This window comes from Melitaea cinxia, chromosome 16 (assembly GCF_905220565.1).
Source record: "Melitaea cinxia chromosome 16, ilMelCinx1.1, whole genome shotgun sequence".
NCBI lineage: Eukaryota > Metazoa > Arthropoda > Insecta > Lepidoptera > Nymphalidae > Melitaea > Melitaea cinxia.
In genome coordinates this window covers 4,797,285-4,821,133 of record NC_059409.1, presented here as the reverse complement: position 1 = coordinate 4,821,133, position 23,849 = coordinate 4,797,285, and the positions used below count along the sequence as shown (strand labels likewise).

The 23,849-nt window shown below is 33.0% G+C and overlaps 1 protein-coding gene and 1 long non-coding RNA gene across 2 annotated transcripts in view; both read right to left on the bottom strand.

Moving 5' to 3' along the window:
• LOC123661217 (transcriptional regulator ATRX homolog) overlaps positions 1-21,422 on the bottom strand; it is a 41,304-nt gene extending 19,882 nt beyond the window's left edge. Inside the window, exons 1-10 of the mRNA XM_045596204.1 lie at positions 18,576-21,422; positions 18,155-18,237; positions 11,620-11,807; positions 10,946-11,064; positions 10,780-10,814; positions 7,300-7,491; positions 6,839-6,944; positions 6,441-6,533; positions 6,008-6,148; positions 5,451-5,567 (exon numbers count right to left, since the gene is read on the bottom strand). Of these exons, the coding sequence (XP_045452160.1) occupies positions 5,451-5,567; positions 6,008-6,148; positions 6,441-6,533; positions 6,839-6,944; positions 7,300-7,491; positions 10,780-10,814; positions 10,946-11,064; positions 11,620-11,807; positions 18,155-18,237; positions 18,576-21,143 (3,642 nt within the window). The 5' untranslated portion in view covers positions 21,144-21,422. The remainder of the gene's footprint in view (positions 1-5,450; positions 5,568-6,007; positions 6,149-6,440; positions 6,534-6,838; positions 6,945-7,299; positions 7,492-10,779; positions 10,815-10,945; positions 11,065-11,619; positions 11,808-18,154; positions 18,238-18,575) is intronic.
• On the bottom strand, positions 1,206-2,747 carry LOC123660839. Its single transcript, XR_006744254.1, has 4 exons — positions 2,660-2,747; positions 2,057-2,159; positions 1,557-1,660; positions 1,206-1,480 (listed from the first exon to the last, which is right to left on the bottom strand). It is a non-coding gene; the product is annotated as an uncharacterized LOC123660839 (long non-coding RNA).
• Positions 21,423-23,849: the final 2,427 nt, after the last annotated feature.

Below are 23,849 nucleotides of genomic sequence, written 5' to 3'. Positions count from 1 at the left end.
GTGTCGTGAATTCGAATGACGTGATCTTACTTTACTTCATCATTACAGCCTATACAGTCCACTGCTGGACACAGGCCTCCACAAGTTCGTGCCAAAAATGGCGTAAACTCGTGTGTTTTGCCCATAGTCACCACGCTGGGCAGGCGGGTTGGTGACCGCAGTACTGGCTTTGTCACACCGAAGACGCTGCTGCCCGTCTTCGGCTTGTGTATTTCAAAGCCAGCAGTTGGATGGTTATCCCGCCATCGGTCGGTTTCTTAAGTTCCAAGGTGGTTGTGGAACCTTGTTATCCCTTAGTCGCCTCTTACGACACCCACGGGAAGAGAAGGGGTGGCTAAATTCTTTAGTGCCGTAGTAGCCGTTACTTTACTCACTACTGGTTTAGTATACTTGTAGGATACTTAGTACTGGTTTAGTACTGTTTGCTACCTAAGCGAAAAACAAAGTACTTCAGTAGTTGATCCGATGAAACCAATTAGTATAATCGGTGCGGTCGGTGCCAGCCTTAGTTTAAAAGAAATATTTACATGCGTTAAATATATATAATATTAAAGCTGGCACCGACCTCTAAATAAATAGTAGGCAAGGGTATTTGGGTAAGTACTTTAGATTTTTTTTTTAATATTAAACTTCTATTACTCGTTTTTTAGTTATTAATTATCTAATAATAAAAATTAATTAGGTTAATTTTCGAAAAAGATTCGAAATCTATATACAGCGTGCGGCACAGCGCATAGCTAAGAAAGTTTCAAAATCGTAGGTAAACTGCGCCGTAGTCGTCCAGTCGTGACAGTGACGTCATGACGATATACAATAGTGTTGTTCTTTACTACGATTTTTTTTTTTGTAATGTTTGCATTTTATTTATGTTATTGTAACTATATGTATATAACGATTGCAAGATAACACAAGAAAAAGGTTGAAAGAACAAACATTCCTAAATTATATAAGTAGTCATTTATTGCATAAAAAACAAACAAAAACTTGACAACACAATTTTTTCGTAGGTATTTTTGTTTACTTTATGCCTTAACGTACGGGGCATGGGAGGTGTTTTGAGGCGTGGCGCTCAAAAGGTTAATGGAAACGTTCAAGATGACAACGTAACAAACCATTTAATTACTGATTATTATTATGATTATTATCTTTGTTAAGATAACTTAAGTTTCTAAGTTTTTATGGATGTAAAATAAAATACAGTAAAATATATATAATGGTTTGATTATTCTTTTAATTTTTATAACATTATTTCTTTCTCCAATGCTCATATTTCCCTCTTGTGTTGCCTTTCTTCTTCTTCGAAGCTCCACCTCTTTTTTGTTCCTCCCATTCTTTCTGTCATTGCTCCATTTCTTTTTCTTCAAGGCTGAATTTCTTTCTATTATTGATTAATTCCTCTTCAAAAATAGTCTTTTGTAATTTAATAATTTCTAATTTCACTTTGCTACTTTCTCGAAAAGTTTTTTAGGTTTTAGTATAGCTAAAAAATACAAAGTTATGGTTTTAATAATACACAATATAAATATGGAAAAGTACAATATTGTCTAAAAACTCACACAAAGCCGGATGGATGCTTATTTGATCTTAAAGATGTAGGCTAACACTGAGACCATTTCTTGTTTTCTTCAACATCTAAATTTCTTTCAAGCTGTACGGTAAACTGTAATAGATAAAAAATAACAGCTTTGACAAATATTTATATGAAAGAAAAAAGAAATACATAAAAAAAAATTAAAATATAGGCAAACTATAAAAATGTTTATTTCAAAATGTAAACTATTAGTTAATTATATTATATTACTATATTAATTGTTACTGTACAAATACGTATAAATGTGTAAGTAAATTTGTTCACATATTTATTGACATGACATAAAACACAAGTTTACATCTACATATTATGAAACCAAAATATATGAGAAAAGCCATAATGAAAACTTAAGTCTACCAAAGTGGTTTCAATCATTTGTTAGATAATTCTTTTTAACCTTTGAATTAACACTTGTTTTAAATATTTTAAATTTATAATTAAATCATGAATAATTTTTAAACTTACACAAAGATAGCTTCAATGGACGAACAGGTGTTTTCTTAGTATCGATGTTCTCCTCCTATTGTATCTTTTCTGAATCAAACAGAAGCAGGGCAAGTTATGACATCTGAAACATTATATATGAATTGGGTATATTTATAGAATCCTCAAAATTATGTTGAAATAACAGATATGTATATTTTTTCTAAATAATATAAAACACATATCATCATGATTTTGTATATTTAATACAAGTGTTTCCGTGTCCACTGTATCAAGACCAGAAGAACCACACGTATTTTGTGATGTAGGTTGTTCTAAAGACCAGTGTCGAAATAGAAAATTTGGTGGTAATGCTTGGCCCCTTATTATAGGGCAATGGAGAGTATTCTGTCAGGTTGGTCTGTTCAGGTCAGTAGTCTGGCAGGACACACACATTTCTTTTATGTTTCCTAATGATGTGTACCTTCACTGGTAATTGTAAAAATGTTCACGTTAGGGCAAAAAACACGCAGCCTGAGCAGCCAGGATTCGAAACCCCGCCCTTTGAGTTAGGGGCGCGTACGCTGACTGTTAAGCTACCACGAATTCATTGTATATATCAACACAATTCAATTTATAACTTACCCACTGTATTTGGTACGTGATCTGAATCGAACTTGCTGTGCATGCCATAACTGACAACAAAATCATTTCTTTAACTTTGATTTCAATGAGAGTCAAAACAGGCGCTGAACTCGGATCTCCTCCAGTTTGATATGTCTCGGCAAGTATTAATGGAGACTTTTTCCTTGAATCTCGTTTGATGACCTCGTATTTTAAGCGTAATATTTTGGTACTATGAAAAGTAACGCTACTAGCACAGTTGAAATCGATTTCAATTAATTTCCAGCAACGATGAAACACTTGGTCGTTTACTGAGCTAAATGAGTGATATATATCCTAAGATCAAAATGATATATATCTCCCTTATCTTTTCAGTGACATAAACTTCGCAAGGCTAATAACGGTACGATATTTAAAACTTTTCAACTTTGTGGCCGCTGCCTCGAATTTTGCGGGCAGCGGAGCGGCGGCGGCGGCGCTTGAACGGCGGGATCTTATTCGTAAAAGCAAAGGGACCGGCCCTCGACACAGCGGCGTGGCAGCGGTGTAGTATTACTTTCATGTCTACGTACGATATTCGATCATACCCTAGGATCGTACGCATAACGTGGAACGCATATTTGGGCGCTGTCAGGTATCAGATGTGTGCTCGCAATATGGCGGCATGGTGAAAACATGCAACTGTGGGGGTTATGAGTGAATATTTCGCGAGGATTGAAGTAAAACTTAATTCAACATGGATCGCCGGAAATTTATCGTTGCGTTTTTGCAGAATCAAATGAGAGATAACATTCACAATTTGACATTGACAGTCGTTTTTTTTAAATTCCCGCCGTTTTAATGAAAGCCAGCTTTGACCCACCTACATTTTGTGGGCGATAGCGGTGGGCGTTATTTAACGTAATCGGTTTCAGTAACTAGTTACGAAGATAATAACCATATACGTAGTTTCGCCGGTACGAATGTAACGATTATTTTACGTACGCAGTTTTTTTGCGTACGCAGTTTTATCAAAAACTTGACACAACGACCGGCGCATAAGCGTTTTGCCTAATAACGTAACAGGTTACTAATATTAATCATTACAATACGCAGAAACGCTTACGCGTAGGATAAAAAGAGATGGCTATAAGTACTATAGATGCATCTTTGTTTTCGAATATGCTCATGGGATTTTGTACGCAATTGACTATGAGCTTAAGTTTATTTTAATACGCACAGTTTTTTTAAAGAAATTTTAATTTCGGTCGTGTTTCTTTTTAAATATTTTCGAATTTACTATTTAGCATTAAGTTAAGACAGTTGACGAGTGATTAATTATTAACGATTAATGTTATTGTCTCGTGTTGAAGTATATACTAAAATAGTATGGGTTTTTTGTTGTATTTTTAATTATATGTATGTATGTATGTATTTCGAAAAATAATTAAAAACTGTACATAAAAAATCAAATGAACTTCTAAATACGCCTGCATCGATTATTATGACTATACAAAAATCAAAAAGTAATTTAAATAACATGTTTTGCAGCCAGTCGTAAGCCTGGATAAAATATGAAGGGAAGTTAATTTAATTATACTATCCATCAATATTAACGTACGTAACGGCATTCGTATATGTTACAAGTTATAACATATAACTACTTCATAACCATAATACAAACAAAAGTAATATAACGTCGCCGTCCCGTACTGATACTGTATACAAAAATAACTAGTTTCGAAAAATAAGCAGTTTCGAAACTAGTTACGCGTATCCACGAAACTACGTATAACCGATTACACATAAAAGACGTTACGACCCACGACTAGTGGGCGATATGGTCGCGAACAGTTACGTCATCTACGACGTCGAGCGATCGCTAGCGACGACCACGGGCCTTAGGTGGAACGATAAAATGGACGTCGCGGGCGTCGCGGACGCTTAGTGGACCGTGACTATTATATGTATCTAGCCACGCGATCTGTCCACTGGTTTCAAGAACGGGCCCGCCACCCTGCTGCCCGCAAAATTCGAGGCAGCGGCCTTACGTTTGTTCATTTGACAGTTCGACGTTCCGGTCACAGTAATACAAAAAATATTGTATATTCTGTTTTGATTAATAAAAAAAATTAAGGGATAACATATTTCAAACTGTGTGTATATAAAATGTATAAAAAATAGTATAAACCATACATTTAAATGATTAAAACATATTTTCATGTGTATTTGAAACACAGAATGTTTTCCTAAAACATGTATTTCGTAAAACGGAACTATGAAGTGCAATGTTTCCAAACATTCTCACCAGTAAGTGACAAAGTGCTATATGCCAAATAAATTTATAGGTAAGTTGATTGTGAAACGCAATCAGGACTAACTAGAAGTTTTATGTGTCACATAAATTTTTTGTTAAATAGCTATAGGGTACTTTAATTTATTTGTACATTGTGAACAGGCCCTAATATTTATAACTTTTATATTAGTTGACAAAGTTAAAGTTTATATAAGTTAAAAAAGGTAACTTCTTATGGCTTATAATCAACCTCAGTAAAACCCTATGAAAAAAAAAATCAATAGAAGTGAAAATTTGAAAAGTCTTTTGTATCCTTATATTTTATATTAATATTATAAAGTGGATAATTTGTTTATTAGATATAACTATTTTTGAGACCTATTGATTTAATAAAATTAAAAAACTTATGAACTTAGGATGACCTTAGGAAAGGCGAATATTATATTACTTTAAGATGCATTAAGATTTAGCTGTAAACAAACTTAGTTGCCATTTTCCAGGTATATCTAAATCTAAATGTTAAGTATATTAACATACCTGCAAGGTCTTCCCGAGCCCCATGCAGTGCGCCAGTATACACCCAGACCCTTTATCTTTCTTGATTCGCTTCACACTCTCGAAGCACGCGTTCCACATGAACTTAATGCCGTTTGCCTGAAATTAATATTATCAATGCAAACAAACAATATTTTACAATGGCGAGTCTCTATCTAACATATAAAACAAGATACCTTAACCTCCATGGTATTCAAAAGTTAGATTTTATTTTTTGCTAATTAAATGGATTTTCTGTTCTAATATAAAATATAAAAATACAACAAAAAAATCTTATATTTATAAATCTTTACTGTCTACCAAATAGACACTTTATTTTTAATTGTCTATTGAATTAAATGTGCAATCAATTTTTGGAAATCTTCTAAATACATAATTATCATTAAACAGATATATGTAAAACAATATAATTATATTAAACAATATAATATAAATGTTAACATATTATGTTTGAATAGATCTTTTGTTTTGTATGTAAAAATATTAAAACAAGTAAGAAAAAAATAGTAATCGAATAACAATAATATTGAAAGTAATACCTGATGGGGTTTTAATTTCTTGACCAATCCCTTATCAACCTCTATCAGAGGCTCCTTGGTCTCCGGATCAAAGTCTAAAACCACTTTATCTAGAACTACTTCATCTGGTTTACCGGATTCGTCAAACTCCAAGTTATTATACTGGAATGAAAACATTTCATTAAATGTATAATTTAATAAATTATGATGTTTTCAATTTGTAATAAACGAAATACTTTCGCAGAAAAAAAACAATGAACTCTTAAAATACAAATACAATAACTAATTTTCACTTATCTTATTTACTTTAATACTTTCATATTTAATAAATACCTAATGCATAGATCATTTTAAAAAAAATTTAAACCTTATATAGTTTATATAGAATCAAACACAAACTAATATAGGTTTATTTTTAATTCAGAAAAGCTTTTGAAAATAAGTTTTTATTTACCAGTTTCTGTCTTTCAGCTATTCGAGCAATCCTTTCTTTTTCCTCGCGCGCCGCTTTTTTAGTCGCCTCTTCAAGTTGATTCTTGCCCATCACCTAAGACATTTTAAGTTAATATACTCATACAATTTTAATAGTTTAATAAACATATTTCTATTGACATAACATGGAATGCAGCATTTTATGTTTGTTAAAAATAAGATATACACATATAAAATCATTATAAATAATATTAAATTAAAAAGTGTTTGAGAATTGGTCTAAGTTACCAATATAAGAAACTTGTATTTATTTAAAAGAAAAAAAAAACAAACTTGATCTACTCAAATTGTGATTGATAGGTGCTTAAAAAGGGCTTAAACAATTTATATGTATATTTTTAATATACACTTTAAGGGTACCTTTCGAATGTTCTTTCTTCCGTGCTTGTTTCTACCCTCATTTTCAGATTCAGACCCAGAACCATCGCTCTCATCTACATTTTTTATTCGTCGCCGTTTCTTTTTGCTGTTGATAAATTTAATTATACTTTAGCATATTATTAACCACTTTTTCGGATTTTATGACGGTTTATTGGGTTTTTTACATGCCCGACGTTTCGGATACTTTACAGCAGTCATGGTCACGGGAGGACCCCGTTAAAAATCCGAAAAAGTTGTTTCATTATAATAAGTGAAATTCGCGTAAACATTAGAATACTATATGTATACTTAACAATCAAGTACAACGCAACAACGATACAGATATGTATTTGTACTTTAGTAAATACAGATAGTTATAAAAAGCTGTGTTCTAGGACTAATGCATATCTCCATTATTTAACGGAACGTTTCATAAAACACCTTCAACAAGTATACAGTACCTTCCTTCAACTGAAGATCCATTAGAGGCGTCGCTTTCGCTCCCCTTCTTCTTCTTGCGCTTGTTCTTCGCGGGCTCGGAGTTCTCATCGTCAGAGTCTTCGAAGTCACTCACTCTCCTATCCTTCTTACGCGAGCCACCCGCCTCCGAGTCGGATGATATCGCGTTCGCTTTACGACGTTTCGATTTAATGCTGGAATTATTCATACGTATATTTATTATGAATTATTTACCATAGTATGAATATATAATGGAAAAAAAATACAGTCGAACTGCGAGCTTCCACCTTTTTATGAAGTCGATTAAATAGACATTGTATGCCGGCTGTTACATAAAACACAAACATTAAGTTATCTATTATAGCAACAGATAACTGTGTGTATGTTAAACGTATTTTATTTATATTATTTTATTAAAATTACTTTTTGGGTCCTTATCTATATTAATACATATAATAAAACTCTAGAGGTCGAATTTCTGTACAATGAAAAAAATATCCTAAAAACCGAATCAGGGGAATGTAAGAAGTGAAATAGAACGAATTTAGATTTTTTTTTCAAATTTTTTGTTTCTGTTTATCTTTGTTTGTACGGGATAAACTCCGAAACGATTGAACCGATTTAAATGAAATTTTGTATAGTGGTAGCTTGGGTCAACATATAGGATACTTTTGATACCGAAAAAAAAAAATGGTTGTCTGTAACGGCCGAACCCAATATTCAGTCTATCTCTGGTTATGTCCTACTAGAGACAGAAATATCTATCTATCATTCATTTTACTGACCCAATAAACTTGTCGACGATAGGCAATCTTATCCTTCAAAGCTATCTATCGACGAGAGGGAGGATAGCTTACCAGAGATAACAGTTCGTATGAAAATGACAGTGTAAACCAGTATATAAGTGTATAATCTATGGTGTAAGCGTCCCAATAATAATAGAGTTCTATCTGTCAGTAACGTTGGCTATCTTTAGTAACAACAATATCCGATCTATAGTTTTCGGGGGATAACTAAGATTTATTAATTGCAAAAGTATTTTCTTTGTTTAAAATAAAATTAATTTCGAGTGAAAAATAATGGCAGACTCAAGTTCAAGTAGCAGTTCAAGTGATATTGCTCTTTTGCAACAATTTATTGGATAAAAATAATAAGTTTCTTGTGAAATAATACTTATACTTTACTCATCTTGTGACCCTTGTGAAACAAACAATTTGGTATAACTTGGATCGCAAATTATACAAATTCAAACGAAACGACGATTAAATAAAGCGTAATGGCCTCGTAGCGTCTTGTCGTGTCGTGTTAAAACGTTTCGTTACTAGATTTACCGTGCAGTCCATATTAAAATAATATCATTTATTCTAAATTAAAAATTTGTGTAAAAATTAATTTGTCCATATTTTTATAAAACAAGATTACTTTAATATGAATAAAATTTGTATGACAAATTTAAATACTACAAAACATCTATGTAACATAACTGAGGCCGTCTGTGACGCTGCGTATACTGGAATGCAAGGGAGAGCTCAGGTAGCCGGTCTATGTACAGCTAACTGGAGATAGTAGTCCCCTATCCGAATTATTGGGACAACTAGAAAGGATAGATAGTTAGTTATTAGCAGTCGATGATAACTACCTATCTCTATATCTAGATTGAATATTGAGTTCGGCCGTATGTTGGTTTACGGACGATAGTTTAACGTGACAATGTCATAACAAAACATCTCCTCGGACGCATAAGCCAATCGAGAGGAAGAGAGATAGATGCGGCGCAAGCGTACAATGAGCGTAACGGGACAACGAGTCATCCTTTTCGTGCATGCAGCCGGCGTTCATCGATTTATGTTCATCGAGTGACGTTGTCACGTCAAAATTAAAGTTCCGGTGGGATAGTTAAAAACACTTTATTGATGAATTGAATGATGATAATGAAGGTAAAAGTATTCATTTTTATAAGTTATACAAAAATGCATTAACTTGAAGTTATATCAAATATTTAGTAAGTATAAAACTAATTTAGTAGTATTTTTATATTTTTTTATAAAATATTTATTGTATCAAAGTTAAAAAGAAACTAACACGTGGTTCAATAAGTCCCGAGACTAAGTACTAAAAAAAGGTCTTTTTTATAAAATTAATTTTTATTTATCAACATAGTCTCCTCCAAGAGCGATACAGTTCCTCCAACGCTTTTCTAACTTTTCTATCCCATGTGTGTAGAACGATTTGTCTTTGGCTTCAAAATAAGCCTCCGTTGCTGCGATAACTTCACTATTTGAGTCAAATTTCTTACCCTGAAGCATTTTTTTGAGGTCTGCAAACAGCCAGTAATCGCTGGGGGCCAAGTCTGGCGAATAAGGGGGATGAGGAAGCAATTCGAAGCCCAATTCGTTAATTTTGGCCATCGTTCTCACGGACTTGTGACAAGGCGCGTTGTCCTGGTGAAACACCAAGTGGTGTTCTTTTTGTTCATGTGAGGCCGTTTATCCGCAATTTCGTACTTCAATCGCTCCAATAAGCACATGTAATAGTCACTATTTATATTTTGCCCCTTTTCAAGGTAGTCGATGAAAAGTATTCCATGCGCATCCCAAAATATAGACGCCATAACCTTACCGGCCGATTTCTGAGTCTTTGGACGCTTCGGGCGGCTTTCACCAGCCGCTCTCCACTCCGCTGCCTGCCGATTGGATTCCGGAGTGAAATGGTATATCCAGGTTTCATCCATTGTTACATACCGACGTAAAAAATCCTTTTTATTATGATTCATCAGCGCCAAACATCGCACTGAATCATTGATACGTTGTTCCTTTTGATTAGTTGTAAGCAAACGCGGTACCCACTTAGAAAAAAGCTTTTTCATGGCCAAATTTTTATGTAAAATAGTGAAAACACTACCAGCTGAAATTTTCACTATCTCGGCTATCTCTCGCACTTTTACCTTCCGATCTTCCAATACGATTTTGAGGACTTGGTTAATATTTTGTTGAGTCACTGCTTCATTTGGACGACCTGAGCGTTCCCCATCATTGGTGTCCATGCGACCGCTTTTGAAGTCGGCATACCACCGACAAATGGTTGCTTTAGAGGGAGCTGATCCTGCATAACATTTTATAAGCCATTACTGTGCTTCAACGGTATTTTTTCCCATTAAAAAACAATGTTTTATCAACACGCGAAACTCGTTTTTTTTCATTGTATCGAAATTACAACCGTAGCGTCACTTAAATGTTTCAAAATCAATAATTTTATTGTTCCATTTTTAAAAATTTGACACATATTCTTGTATTGATAGCCAGTACTTTTTAAAAATCAAAAGAGTTTTTAATATATGCGCCATTTCCAGGTTAGTCTCGGGACTTATTGAACGATCTAGTAGCTATTTGACGTTACAATTGTAACGTAAAACAGGAATTTTACTATTTTTTGTATTAATGTTAAATGTTTAATAAGTATAAACATTGTAAGATTAAACTTACTTTTCATCATCAGTTTCATTTTCTTTTCTAACGTCCTGTAACAAAAAAAAATTCATGAATTGTTTTTTTAAACACCTGAAACATTCATAAAAATATATGAATGACACATAGAAGTGTATATTGTGAACTAATAATATTATAAACTTTTATAATAATAATAGTTTACCTGTGAACTTTTGTTGTGAGAGCTAGATGAATCACTCTCTTCTAGCAGCTCGTCTCTAGCAAGATGTTCAATACCGTCCCCGTTTAGACTGCCTATAGATACGGCTGGTATTTCTACCTCTGTAACAAATAAATAATTTGTACCGCCATACACAACGAAGGAGAGTCAACTGTGATCATTAGATGGACATTTTTAACCGACTTCAAAAAAAGGAGGAGGTTACTCGATACGACCGTATTTATATATATATATATATATATATATATATATATATATATTATGTATGTTCGGAGATAACTCCGTTTATGAACCGATTTTGACAATTCTTTTTTTGTTGGAAAGGAGATATCCCTAGTTTGGTACCATGATAAGGAGACCAGGATCTGATGATGGGATCCCAGAGGAATCGAGGGAAACCCTCGAAAATCCGCATAACTATTTACTGGGTGTACCGATTTTGAGGATTTTTAAATTTAATCGAAAGCCGATGTGTATCATGTGGTCACATTTAAATTTCATCGAGATCTGATTACAAATTTTGGAGTAATCAAGCGACTGTTAATCCTGCTTAATGGTCAGTTAGGTGCTTAATTAATATATAGTATTTAAAAACCCAAATTGTCGACGCCTAACAAATATGCAGTACTTAAAAAAATTAACTACAAAAGCCTTACCTTCCCCAACATCACTGTCCGCCAAAGACGCTGCATCGGAACTCGTTTCTGCTTTAAGAAAGCCTTCCTCGCTGATATGCGGTGCCTTGGGCATTTTGTGCGAATTGGAATTAGAGCTCTGAGTGCGGTCGGTAGAAGTGGAGCGCCGCCGCCGATGCTTCTTTATGATTGACTTTAGATTCGTTAACCTAAAGCAAATGTTTATTGCATTGTAATTAATTGTTAAAATATTAGTCATTATTCCTACATGGAGAAAGAGCACTACTATATACAGAATGCATCAATCAAGCAGTCACAACAGCCCTTATAATTTCATGTCATCCATGAGATGATTATTATATTCATAGTCTGGCCATAAATACTGTTACAGTTAAAAATAAACAAAATATTACATTTGAATTTGGAATCTGTCATTTCTATATGATTGTTCATTGTGTTTTCTCATTTTCGCGCCAATACCTTGTAAAATATTTTGTGATATTAAAATAGAGTGGGGCTATAAACAGAAGCGAATTGCGGTCATTTATGAGAATTTGTATATCTATACTAATATTATAAAGCTGAAGAGTTTGTTTGTTTGTTTGAACGCGCTAATCTCAGGAACTACTTGTTTGATTTGAAAAATTCTTTTAGTTAGATAGCCCATTTATCGAGGAAGGCTATTATAGGCTTCGCGTGCAGAAGCTAGTATAGCGATAAATCAACACTATGAAGATGTAAAATTTGTTTATTTGCTTGTAGGGACTAATCTCTAAAAGTACTTCACCGATTTTAACAATTATTTTACATAGTAAGCCACTCTATATGGCACTTTGTATCAAAATTTATTGTTTTTTGAAGTTATACTTCTTTTAGCGCGTTAGGGAAAAATTATCCGTTTACATTTATTCATAAGACGCGCGTGCACACCGTCACGAAAAAAAAACCGACACCCCGAAGTTAGCTACAACGAAGAAGTTAACAACGTGAAGTTAGCTAGCCAATGAAATATAACTTCTTACGTGCTTACATAAGTACCCTACACACTTTTTTTGAGGATTATTATTAATCATGAGTAAATGTCTGTATCTGGCGCGTAGTTTTAGGCATTAGATTGCTCAATGACCTTGAATATTTCTTTCTTTGTGCAAGTATCTGTTAGTTTGGTGCCATCTATCAACATGCGTACGTATAAAAAATCATAATTGAAAGGGATTCCTTTATATATATATATACATATATATGTTTATGTATATATTTATATATACCTATATATATAATAATTATTGGAACGAAGTTCCTTACGGCAGGCTTGACATTTGACTGAGGGCGACCGAACTAAAAAAAACTTGATACTAAACCGTAAGAAAAATATATAACGGAAGTGACGTAATATCAGTCACACGACTGTATAATATGACGTTTGTAAAACTAAAATATTACTAATAAACTTTTTTTTTTAATTATTTATGTAATTTGATACATGTAATTAAAGACGTTTTTTTATTTCACTTAATATTTTGAATTATTATTATTATTATTATTATTTTGTTTGATTTATTTTATTTTACGGTAATTGTTATTTTCTAAAATACTAAATTTCCTAAATACTTTTATGTACTTAATTAAAAACCAAAAAATATATTAACAGTTTATTAAGATTATTTTGAGTATTTATAATAATAAAAAAAAACAACAATAATAATAATAATAATAAAGCCTTTATTTTCCGAAATTTACATATTACTAGAAATTCTTACACAACATTTTTATGAAGTAAAACAATGTATAGAAGAAAATAAAAAAGAATTTAAATAACTAAACTATTTCGGTATGCCTTACGACAAAGGCCTCCTCCAACTCTTTCCACTGCTTTCTGTCTGTTGCTAATCTTATCCAGCAGGGTCCTAAAGTCATTTTCAGGTCATCCTACCACCTTCTTACTTTGCGTCCTCTGCTCCTTTTGCCATTCCTCGGATACCAAACTGTAACCTGTTTGCTCCACTTTTCTTTTTTGCAACGGTGCATATGTCCAGTCCATCTCCATCTGAGTGGATCAACACATGACCGTATGTCTATCAGTTTCGTTTTGCGCCTGATGTCTGCACTTCTGATTTTATCCGTTAGTTTCAAACCTAGCATGCTTCTTTCCATGCTTCTCTGACATCTTGCTAATTTGTCTCTATGGCTTTTCGTCCAATCCCAGGTTTCACATCCGTATGTAATGCAGGGTAGGACACACGTATCGAAAGTCTTCTTCTTGATCTTCAAACCCAGTTCTTTGCTTTTCATGATTTCTTTCAAGGCCCAATACTTTTTCCACCCAGTCGCGATCCTTTTATCTATTTCTTTGGACAATTGGTCATTTGGCGATATTATCTGGCCTAGATACACATACTCCTCCACATACTCTAGTTTCTGTCTGTTGATGGTTGTCTGTGGGTACTGAGTTGGTCATCATTTTAGTTTTTCTTGTGTTAATTTCTAGACCTACTTCTCTACTTCTGTCAACTATCATGGATTCCAGGATTAGTGGGTCCTCTTCCAATATAACCATATCATCTGCAAATTTTAGGTGACTCAATCGTGCTCCATTTATGTTTAGCCCCAGATGTTCCCAAGATGATGAAGATGTTGTTTCAATTCTCTGAACATTTGTTCTAGCACACTACACACACGCTGTAAACAGCTTTGGTGAGAGTGGGTCCCCCTGCCTGACGAATGCCTATCGAATGGAAAGACATCCCCTGTAGATTCTAGCCTGATTTTAGCTTTACTTTCGCTGTAAATGTTTTTAATGATGTTGACGTAAGCATTTTGGACCCCCTGTTCTTCCAGACTTTGCCATACGGATACGTGGTTAAGGCGGTGCGTGTGTAAGGCAAAAGCTTTGGAGTAATCTACAAATGCCAGATAAATAGTTTTGTTGTATTCGTTGTATTTTTGTATAAGCTGTTTGACTGTATGTAAATGGTCAATTGTACTGAAGTCTTTCCTGAACCCAGCTTGTTCCACAGGTTGGTTTTCGTCGAGTGTGAGTGATATTCTGTCCAGAATAACTTTAGCGAAAACTTTATATACATTTGAGATGAGAAAAATGGGCCTATAATTTCCTATTTCGTCTTTTGGGCCTTTTTGTGTATATTATGTGTGATTCTGCCCATTGTCTAGGAACGCAGCCGGTATATAGAGACTGATTGAACACCTTTGTTAATATTGGGCTTAGTTCTTTAATATTCCCTCTCATAAGTTCGTTTGTGATTCTGCCCGGACCAGGGTTTTTTCCATCTTTTAACTTTTTATAGCCTTTTCTAATTCCGATACTAATATTTCAGGTATAGTTTCTACGTCTTCGATTCTTTAGTTTTGTGTGTTATAACGTTCTCTATCATGTAATGGCATTTTTGTTTGATTTGAACTGTGTTATTTGTATAATAAATACAATACAAATTGTTAAATACATCTGTATACACTTATACAGTCTATGGTTGAATGAAAGATGACATGTGAGGTAAGGTCATAGGGAAACGCAATGAAAGTCGATCTAACACTGAGTTTATTAAGATTATTTTGAGTATTTATAGGCAGAAGTGCAGACGTCATCCGCATCAAATAAATAACAATTACATTCGAAATCTGCATCAGGCAAATAATAATATCATAAATATAAGCTAAATTAAGGAGGTTATTAGTTTGCATGACAATCATATTGCTCAATGTGCGTTAACCGGTACAAAGTCATTACAACTTTTTTGATGTAAAATTCATGCCCAAATATTATGCCGTTATAAAGAGCAAACAGAATTTAACTTTTCCAAAAAAAGGTCTATTTCTTTCAATTACTTCTTTAAACTTAGTGCTTTTTGGGTTTGAGCGATGAATTACGTTGTTTATGTTTTGTTGTCTGCGCTATAACAGTAGTAATTATAAGTCAAGTATTGGAAACATAAGTAGAATGTTACAACATTAGTATAGATAAAGATAATAATAAAAGTATTTCTAATAAATGAGCTCCAAAAGTATTACTGTTATTAGAGGAACCAACAAATAGACGCATGAATGAGCGAGAAAAAAATAGGGCACTATTTTAAAAATTAATGAAGTACCCTAAAAAACTGCAATAATAATGTTCTTTTTAAGTATGTATACTTATTCATTTCCATTTTATTGAGAATGCTAATAGATTGTGAAATATTCACGAGACATCGAGAAGTCTCATGTAATATGAGCATAGATTGAATTTCTGTTTGGGAAAAAACACAAAAAAGAAAAAACCTCAAGTATGCTTTTACTATTCATTTGACAGAGTACATAAATACTCTTTAATAAATTAGTTATAATCTAGTTAGATAAAATGTAGTGTAGAAATATGTTTAGACCCTACCCTAGATGTATAACTCCCTGATAATTACTAAAATCTTTGTTATATTTGTCTGCAGGTAACAAAACCCAAACAATTGTCTTTTCTTGCATCAAAAACTAGTTTCCTCCGTAATTTACATAATCTCATACTTGACACTGGCAGAATGTTGTACAACGGACAGTTGCGACGCTGACATGCCATAAATTAAAGAAGAAGAAGAAATTAGTTATAATCAATGCGAAGCTTCCACCGACATTGAATGTAGATTTTGGTACGAAAAATTAGCAGAACCTCAAAATCTATTCTATAGAAGAGTTTAATGTCCAATTAATTGTATCTTATATCTAATGTACAAAATTCTCGTGTCCCGGTGTTTGTAGTTAAACTCCTCCAAAAAGGCTTGACGGATTCTCATGAAAAATGCATATCGGGTAGATCTGAGAATCGAACAACATCTATTTTTCATACCCCTAAGTTATAAGTGGGAGGGGGGGGGGGTTAAGAGAGTTAATAAAATATTATGAAATTTTATGTGCATACGGGTAGGTCTGATAATCGGCCCACATCTATTTTTCATTCCCCTAAGTTATAAGGGGGGGCATTGAGAAGGTTAATAAAATATATGGCAAAACAACGTTTGCGGGATCAGCTAGTTGACATCTTAAAGTGGATGTTTATATTTACGTTATTATTTTTAGATTGTTTATATTTACTAGAATGATGACGCGTTGGCGCAACGGTCACAGCACTGTGACGGTTTGGGTTCGATTCCCGCACATGACAAACATTTGTATTGGCCATGCAGATATCTGCCGTAGTCTGAGTGTTTGTGCAGTCCTTGTGGGTCTCCCCACCATGCCTCGAAGAGCACGTTAAGCTTTATGTCCCGGTTATAATCATCGACATTTGATAGCGATCGTTACTCATAATAGGAATATCTCTACAAAAACTAAGTGACATTAGAGGACAAGGTATGATGACTGTACGACTGCGAGTCTTCTTCATTCTACGTGATATTGGCGAATTTATTTGTGCTTTGGATATTGGCAAATCCTAGAGGAAGCTAGAATTTAAAAGAAAAAGAATTTGGCACTGTTGGTATCCATCAATCTGAATGAATGAATGAATGAATGATTGTATATCACTGACATTGTAAAAGGTCGACTGTCGTTTCTAAGTAGATCATTCTCATTCTTTAACTTGGAGTAATGGCATTCAATAACACAAAACGTCACAAATGATGACATAAAAGTGTCATAGAATAGGGAAAATTAATCAGTACATTAGAGATTACAGCTTCAATAGTTTTGAATGTAGATTATTTTGACATTGCAAACATTTCTACGTCCTTTATCAGTTATGTAAAATTTAATACTATGTAATTAATATTTTTTAACAAAGCAATTTTAAGCCATCTGCAGCTGAGATATGTCCATAGAGTTGGTAATGATTTTAGGTGGTGACAACATATGAAAATCATTATTAAATTAATAATTATGGTTTATACGCTTCAGCCCGAAATATCCCATTGCTGGGCATAGGCATCTTTCCCTTCCTTTATAGGTAGGGTAGGAAAGGTAGGTGAAAGAATGTGTGTGATGTAAGTTATAATCATACAAAAGTGCTTTAAGTGTGTTTTTTCAGAAACTCCTTGAAAGGTGCTAATCATTTTTCTTATTAATCAATAGAAAATAATCTACTACAGATAATTTGACTAAATTTTCATTAAATTATGGAGTAGCCAGTTAGTAATTATATATAAAATTTATAGTTTGGCATGGCTATATATCTAACACTTACAAATATGTATATAATATTATGACAAAACTTATATTAATGTTTATTGTTTTTAATTCATAAAAAAGTGTTACGTCACATTCATAACTAACCATAAAACATGATGGATATATAATAAAAGGATGACAAAATTAAAATTTTTCAATTGCCCCATACTATTTTATGTTAATAAAATACATATACCAACACCCAAAATTCAATTTAGTTTTTCATAGGTTTTTAATGAAAACACCATGCAACAGTGGTTTAACAAAATAAATATTTTGTGGAATTTAACTATTTTCTTCATACATAATTATTCATAATATTTAGAGCAAGCAATGTATGTTTTTTACATGATAAATCACATTCCATACACAAAAACAGTTCTCCCTTGCCCTAATTAAAAATATTTACCTATCTATGTCTTTTTCTAATGATTCTTGAGTATCTGAATTTAGGCTGCTGCTATCACCCGGACTACTTTTAGAACGGCCCATCTGTAATAATTGTAACGTCTATTTGAGTCTAAGCAACAACTTAACATTATATGTGAAAGTACCTGTTATTCTTTTTACTAGCCAATGTAAAATGAAAGACCAGGCTTTGGAATAAATTTTAATTTTAGAACAACTAGATATACTGTATTTACAATTTCATGTACGAGTATTTAATATGATAAAAAAAGAAGTTAAAATCAATGTCCAGAATACATTGCAATAATATATTTTTCTTACAGTTCTTTATGACCAAATGCAATTTGAAAAAAAAACTTTAATAACATTAGACAAAAACTACAAAGCTAATATATGTATAATAGAGTTCAATAACTCCTAACCTTTTCAGAACATGCATTAGATTTCTCTTCAGTATTATCATCAACTAGACTATTTGTATCTTTAGCAGATGTATCATTATCCGTAGCTAAATTTTCATTGTCCTTCCCGTTTGGCTCCACAGCACACTGTTTGGATGAACTTTCAGAGTCTTTTTCATTTTCATGATTGTCATCATCACTAGAGTTACCTTTAAGTAAAGTATGTCTTATTTCTTTCAATGCATTTCTTAATTGCTCATCTTCTGTGTCTGAACTTGATGAGTATGTTAGTAACATTTTTTTTGCGTGCATACTTTCCATTATATGCTTCCTTTTAGATGGTGGTGGGGACAATTCATCACTGAGAGATTTTCTTTTTTTCTTAGGAGTTTTAGAGTCATCAGTTGAATCGTTAAGCAGTGAAGATTTTATTTTATTGTTATCTAAATTTTTATCATCTAATTTATTTGTAGATGGTGGTGTATTACTTCTACTTTTGCTTTTATTACTACTATTTTTTCTAGACCTAACTTTTTTACTATCTGATTTGTTTTCCTGGTTCTTGATCGAGTGGGAACCATTTTGTTTATCTTTAGCGTGGTTATCAGAGTCTGAATCGTCAAGAAGAGCATGTTTTGATCGATCATCATTATCTGTATCTGATTCATACAACAAAGCATTTTTTACATTTTCACCCTCTACTGATATATTTAATTCTTTAGGATCATCTTCCAATTGACTTTCTTTTTCTTTATCTATTGATACTTCACACACAACAGTTCCATTTTGGGTTATTCTTTTCAAGTGATTTTTATGTAAATATTTAGTCGTGAACTTGGGTAACAGAGATACATTTACTACAAACTTTTTAGGTTTAAACAATTTAACTTCCTTCCTTTTTTGTTTCCAGTACTCTTCATCGTCTGTTTTATTTTCATCCTTATCAGAACATACTGAAATTCTTTTAATTTTCTTTAATTTGGTTTTGCATTTATTTGGCTTACTGTTCTCTTTATGATTAATCTTTTTAAAATCTTTGTCACTATCACTATCATCTATTTCAATCAGTGATACTGTCTTTGGTATTTTATCTTCTCTCAATAATTTATTTATATTGACGCATTTTATTAATGGTCTTGATTCAGTTGAATTTTGACTACTTTCATTTTCTAGATGCGGTTTACCAACTTGGGAAGATGTTTTATCTGTTTCATCTTCACCAACTTTATGGAGACAATCTTCTTTCTCAGTACTATTATCAGTACTTTCATTATTTTCTACTGTACGTGCAGATTCCTTGTCCATACTTATTTTGGGAGAAGATTCCTTTTGATTGGTTTTCACTTCTAATTCTATTGTATCATCTTTAATAGTTGTCTCATTTTTATCCTCAGAATTATTATTATCCCCGACATTATCCTCCACAATCACAGAATCATTCGATTCGACAGTTTTTGAAGTGATGTCATTAACTTTATCTTTTGGCATATCTGTCTGTACTTCATTAAGCAATACACTTTCAACATTATCAGATTCCCTTGGAATATCTTGAGTGTCAAATGATATATCAACTTCATGATCTTGATTATTTACTTCACTTGTAACAGATAATTGCCCATCTTTTTTTTCTAAATTTCTGTCATCTATCTCATTTTTATTTATTTCATCCCTATTAATTGCAATACCATCTTTTTCAGGTCCATTTATATCACAGTCTGAATTCACTTTTTCTTTACTCACTTCCATGTTCTCATTTGTCCCAGTATCGCTGTCAGAGCTGTTAAACACTTTTATATGTTTAAATTTTTTTCTTTTTTCACCAACAGGTTTTTTGTTAACATTGTCTTTGTCATTACTTATATCTGTTATTTTTATTCTTGAACTTCCTGTCTGTGAACTTTTACATGTTTCATCTTTTTTATCATTTGAAATTTTAACTTTTTTTGCAACATTGACATCACACTCATCTGACTTTTTATCTTCGGATGAACTGTGATCTTCACTTAAATCATCTCTTTTATCTTTGTTAAAATTTTCATTGACATTTCTATTATATTTACTATTCACATTACTCGTATCATCAGGTTCTGGTTCATGTGTGTCTTTCTGTTCTTTTTTTCTTGCGTGATATAATCTACAGTTATAATATACAGGATATTGTTCTTGCATCAATGTGGACATGGGTTTAGCCAGAACTTTAACTGAAGTGTAATGTTTTATATTCACTTTATCACGTATTCTTAATGTACGAGATCCATGTTGAAAGTACTCGTACTTGACAGAACTTTTCGATAAATCACTTTTTTCTATACTTTCCCCTTCACAGTCAACTGAGGCCTGCGACGCATCGATTTGTGTTAATATATTTTTGACACCGACTTCAACATTCTCAATTGACTTTTTTGACAATTCACAAATCAAAAGTACTTTACCCGCGGCTTTTTGCACTGCGTGCACATTCTTAAGTTTTTCTTTTCTTAACCTTTTCTCCTTTAGACTCTCAGAACGGACTCGTAAGTTTGAACCGAGTTTAGACAAATACTCCATAGCCTCACGCAAGACATCGCAAACAGGTACCGCGTCCGCCATTTCACAACTTTGTTTGTTTTACGATAACCACGTATAACTCAAGAGCATTTCACGAAATAAGTCACTTAGAAAGATTAACATGAATTGTTTACGTTTTCAATTAGAAATTTACACAATTTTAGCACAGAATATTCGCGCTACCTCGACTCTCCATTGTAAAATATAGAAATAAAACCACAGACTAAAAAAAAAAGTGTTCTTAAAATGGATTGACAACCTTTCTTTCAGCCTAGACATCGTATCACAATAACACAAAACCAATTAGAATCTTTATTATTCGATCAAACTACATCCTACACTAACCAAGTCTATTGATTTTAATCCACAATTCATTCTAGGAGTACCTTAAGCAAGCTAAAATAGCTTTGCCAGTACTAAAGCGCGCAGGAAATTTAACACTGGAAACGTATGTTGCATAGTTTGGAACGTAACTCACTCAACCCCTCTTGTACTTGGTCGGGTTATACGAGTAACTATACACAAATATACTACAAAATAGCGGCAATGTTATACATAAGAATAATATAGTATAGGCAATACGTGCATAATTTCTAGCAATTTTCTTGTAACTTAAATAATAATAATAATGAAGCTTACTTTAAAGTTTATCAAATCTTTGATTGATGATGTTAGGCTGTAACTATCATTATACACCAAAACAAAAAATATCTAAGTACCAATTTTTTGTACTTACCTTTCATGTAAATGGCTGATCCAGCGTTTTAGCTTGATATATTCGAAACACTAAGCTTAACTATAATCAGAACACATTATTGTACTTAGAAGTACAAAATATTCCTCAAATCATACACATTTTCGACTTCTAATTTGAAAAATCGGCGAAATAAGCAAGGTAGGTAAACTATCCAAAACAGTCGTGAAAAATGTCCATAGACAACGAAGACTCACTGCGAAAGCTAGATTATAGGCATAGAATAAAAAAAGCAAAGGAGAGTAAACGCGGATTTAATGTAAGAACTAGTCCTTTTTAGATAATAATCTAACAAGGGTCTTACAGGAAATCCGCTTTTATTAATTTGCTCTCCTTTGCTTTGTTATACGCAAAAACATCAGCATAAGAATTTATTTATAAACCATTTGCAATTATGTAATTTGATGCAAGTGATTAATCGAAGCAACCTTTAAAACAATATGTTCTTTATGAAATTGCTTTAAGCCTTTAGCACTGCTTTCTATTTTTAAATTTGCTTAGTAGTCAGTCCTCAAACCATATAACCACCTGAATTACTAACTAGACGATTTTTTTTATAATCTACATAATTTTATTTATACAAAATATTATAATATATTAATAATATACTAGACGAATTGTGAGCTTAAATATATGTATAACATTGTTTTATTTAACTTTTTTTTATTATGACAAATTTCCTCTATTTATAATTATTTGAGATCTTGACTTTAGTTTTGTGTTATATTTCTTAAGCTTCACCACTAACTTTTGGATCGGTTTTTTTAGTCTAATGAGAATCAACAATCTTATCTCATCTGGGCAGTTTAGCTTCCGTGCGGGTAGATCCACTTCTGATGCTGTAAATGAACTTACCAACTTTATAATATCGAAGATGGATGGGGAACAGAAAGTGTAAGGTACTTTCTTAGATATTTCCAAAGCAATTGATACAGTTTCTGTACCCCTCCTTATCTGGAAAATGGAAAATCTGGCGATTAGAGGTGTGCCTCAATGCCTCTTCATAGTTTATTTGAATAAGCGTACTCAGAGAGTCAGAATAGACGAATACGTCAGTGACGAGCGTACATTGACTTATGGCACGCTCTATTTCTAATTTACATTACTGACCTAAGTATGCACACCTGGTTGCAAAATAATTATCTTTGCTGACGACACTACTCTCCTATTCACTGCAGATACTAGGGGCGATACAGGTTACGAACTCTTATATTATATGTTTTTAAAACAATAAGAAACATCTTGGAAGCTAACCGATTGGGATCTGTCTCCCATGCCCTCGCTCAATTGGTGCTAACTTATTGTATCATGTCCTGGGGTGGTGCACCGCAACCGATTGAATCGGAGAGCACAAAGAGCTATTCTAAAGGTTAAATTAGGTAAGATTGTTTAAGTCGTACTGCTAAACCACTGTATTTATAAATAAAAAGTGCCGGATTTTAACATACACTTCTTGAATACCACCCGTCATTGTCAGACGCCAAATGGTGGTTCAATTCTGTGCAATGTAGTAAATTTTCCAAAAGGTTCTTAAATAGATTAGATGAGTAAATTGTAAGGCGGGTAGGTGTTGAAAGTGATAACTTCATCTCTGTTTTGAAAAAGTATTTTTTATTTAATTAAATAAGTTACAGTGCACGAAAAGTAAATATTATGTGCTGACAGTTCACAATACCTCCCAGCAAATATTATCCTGTGTTAAGTTACATCATAACAGCCATCTAATAGTTTCGAAACTTTTCTTCTGTGGCCCTTTCGAAATGGATTCAATGAAAGATTTACTGGCTTCTATGGCTGAACAATTCAACACGACAATGAAGGACTTCCAACAAGATCTACAAAAAGCGAATTCACCGGTCACTACGTCTTCTCTTGCTACGGAGTTCGCTGCTTTTAAAAGCTTCGTCATCACAGCCTTAAATGCTCTTCAACGTCAGGTAGAATTATTTACCTGCGAATTTGACCGACTCGAAATGCGTTCTCGCAGGAAGATA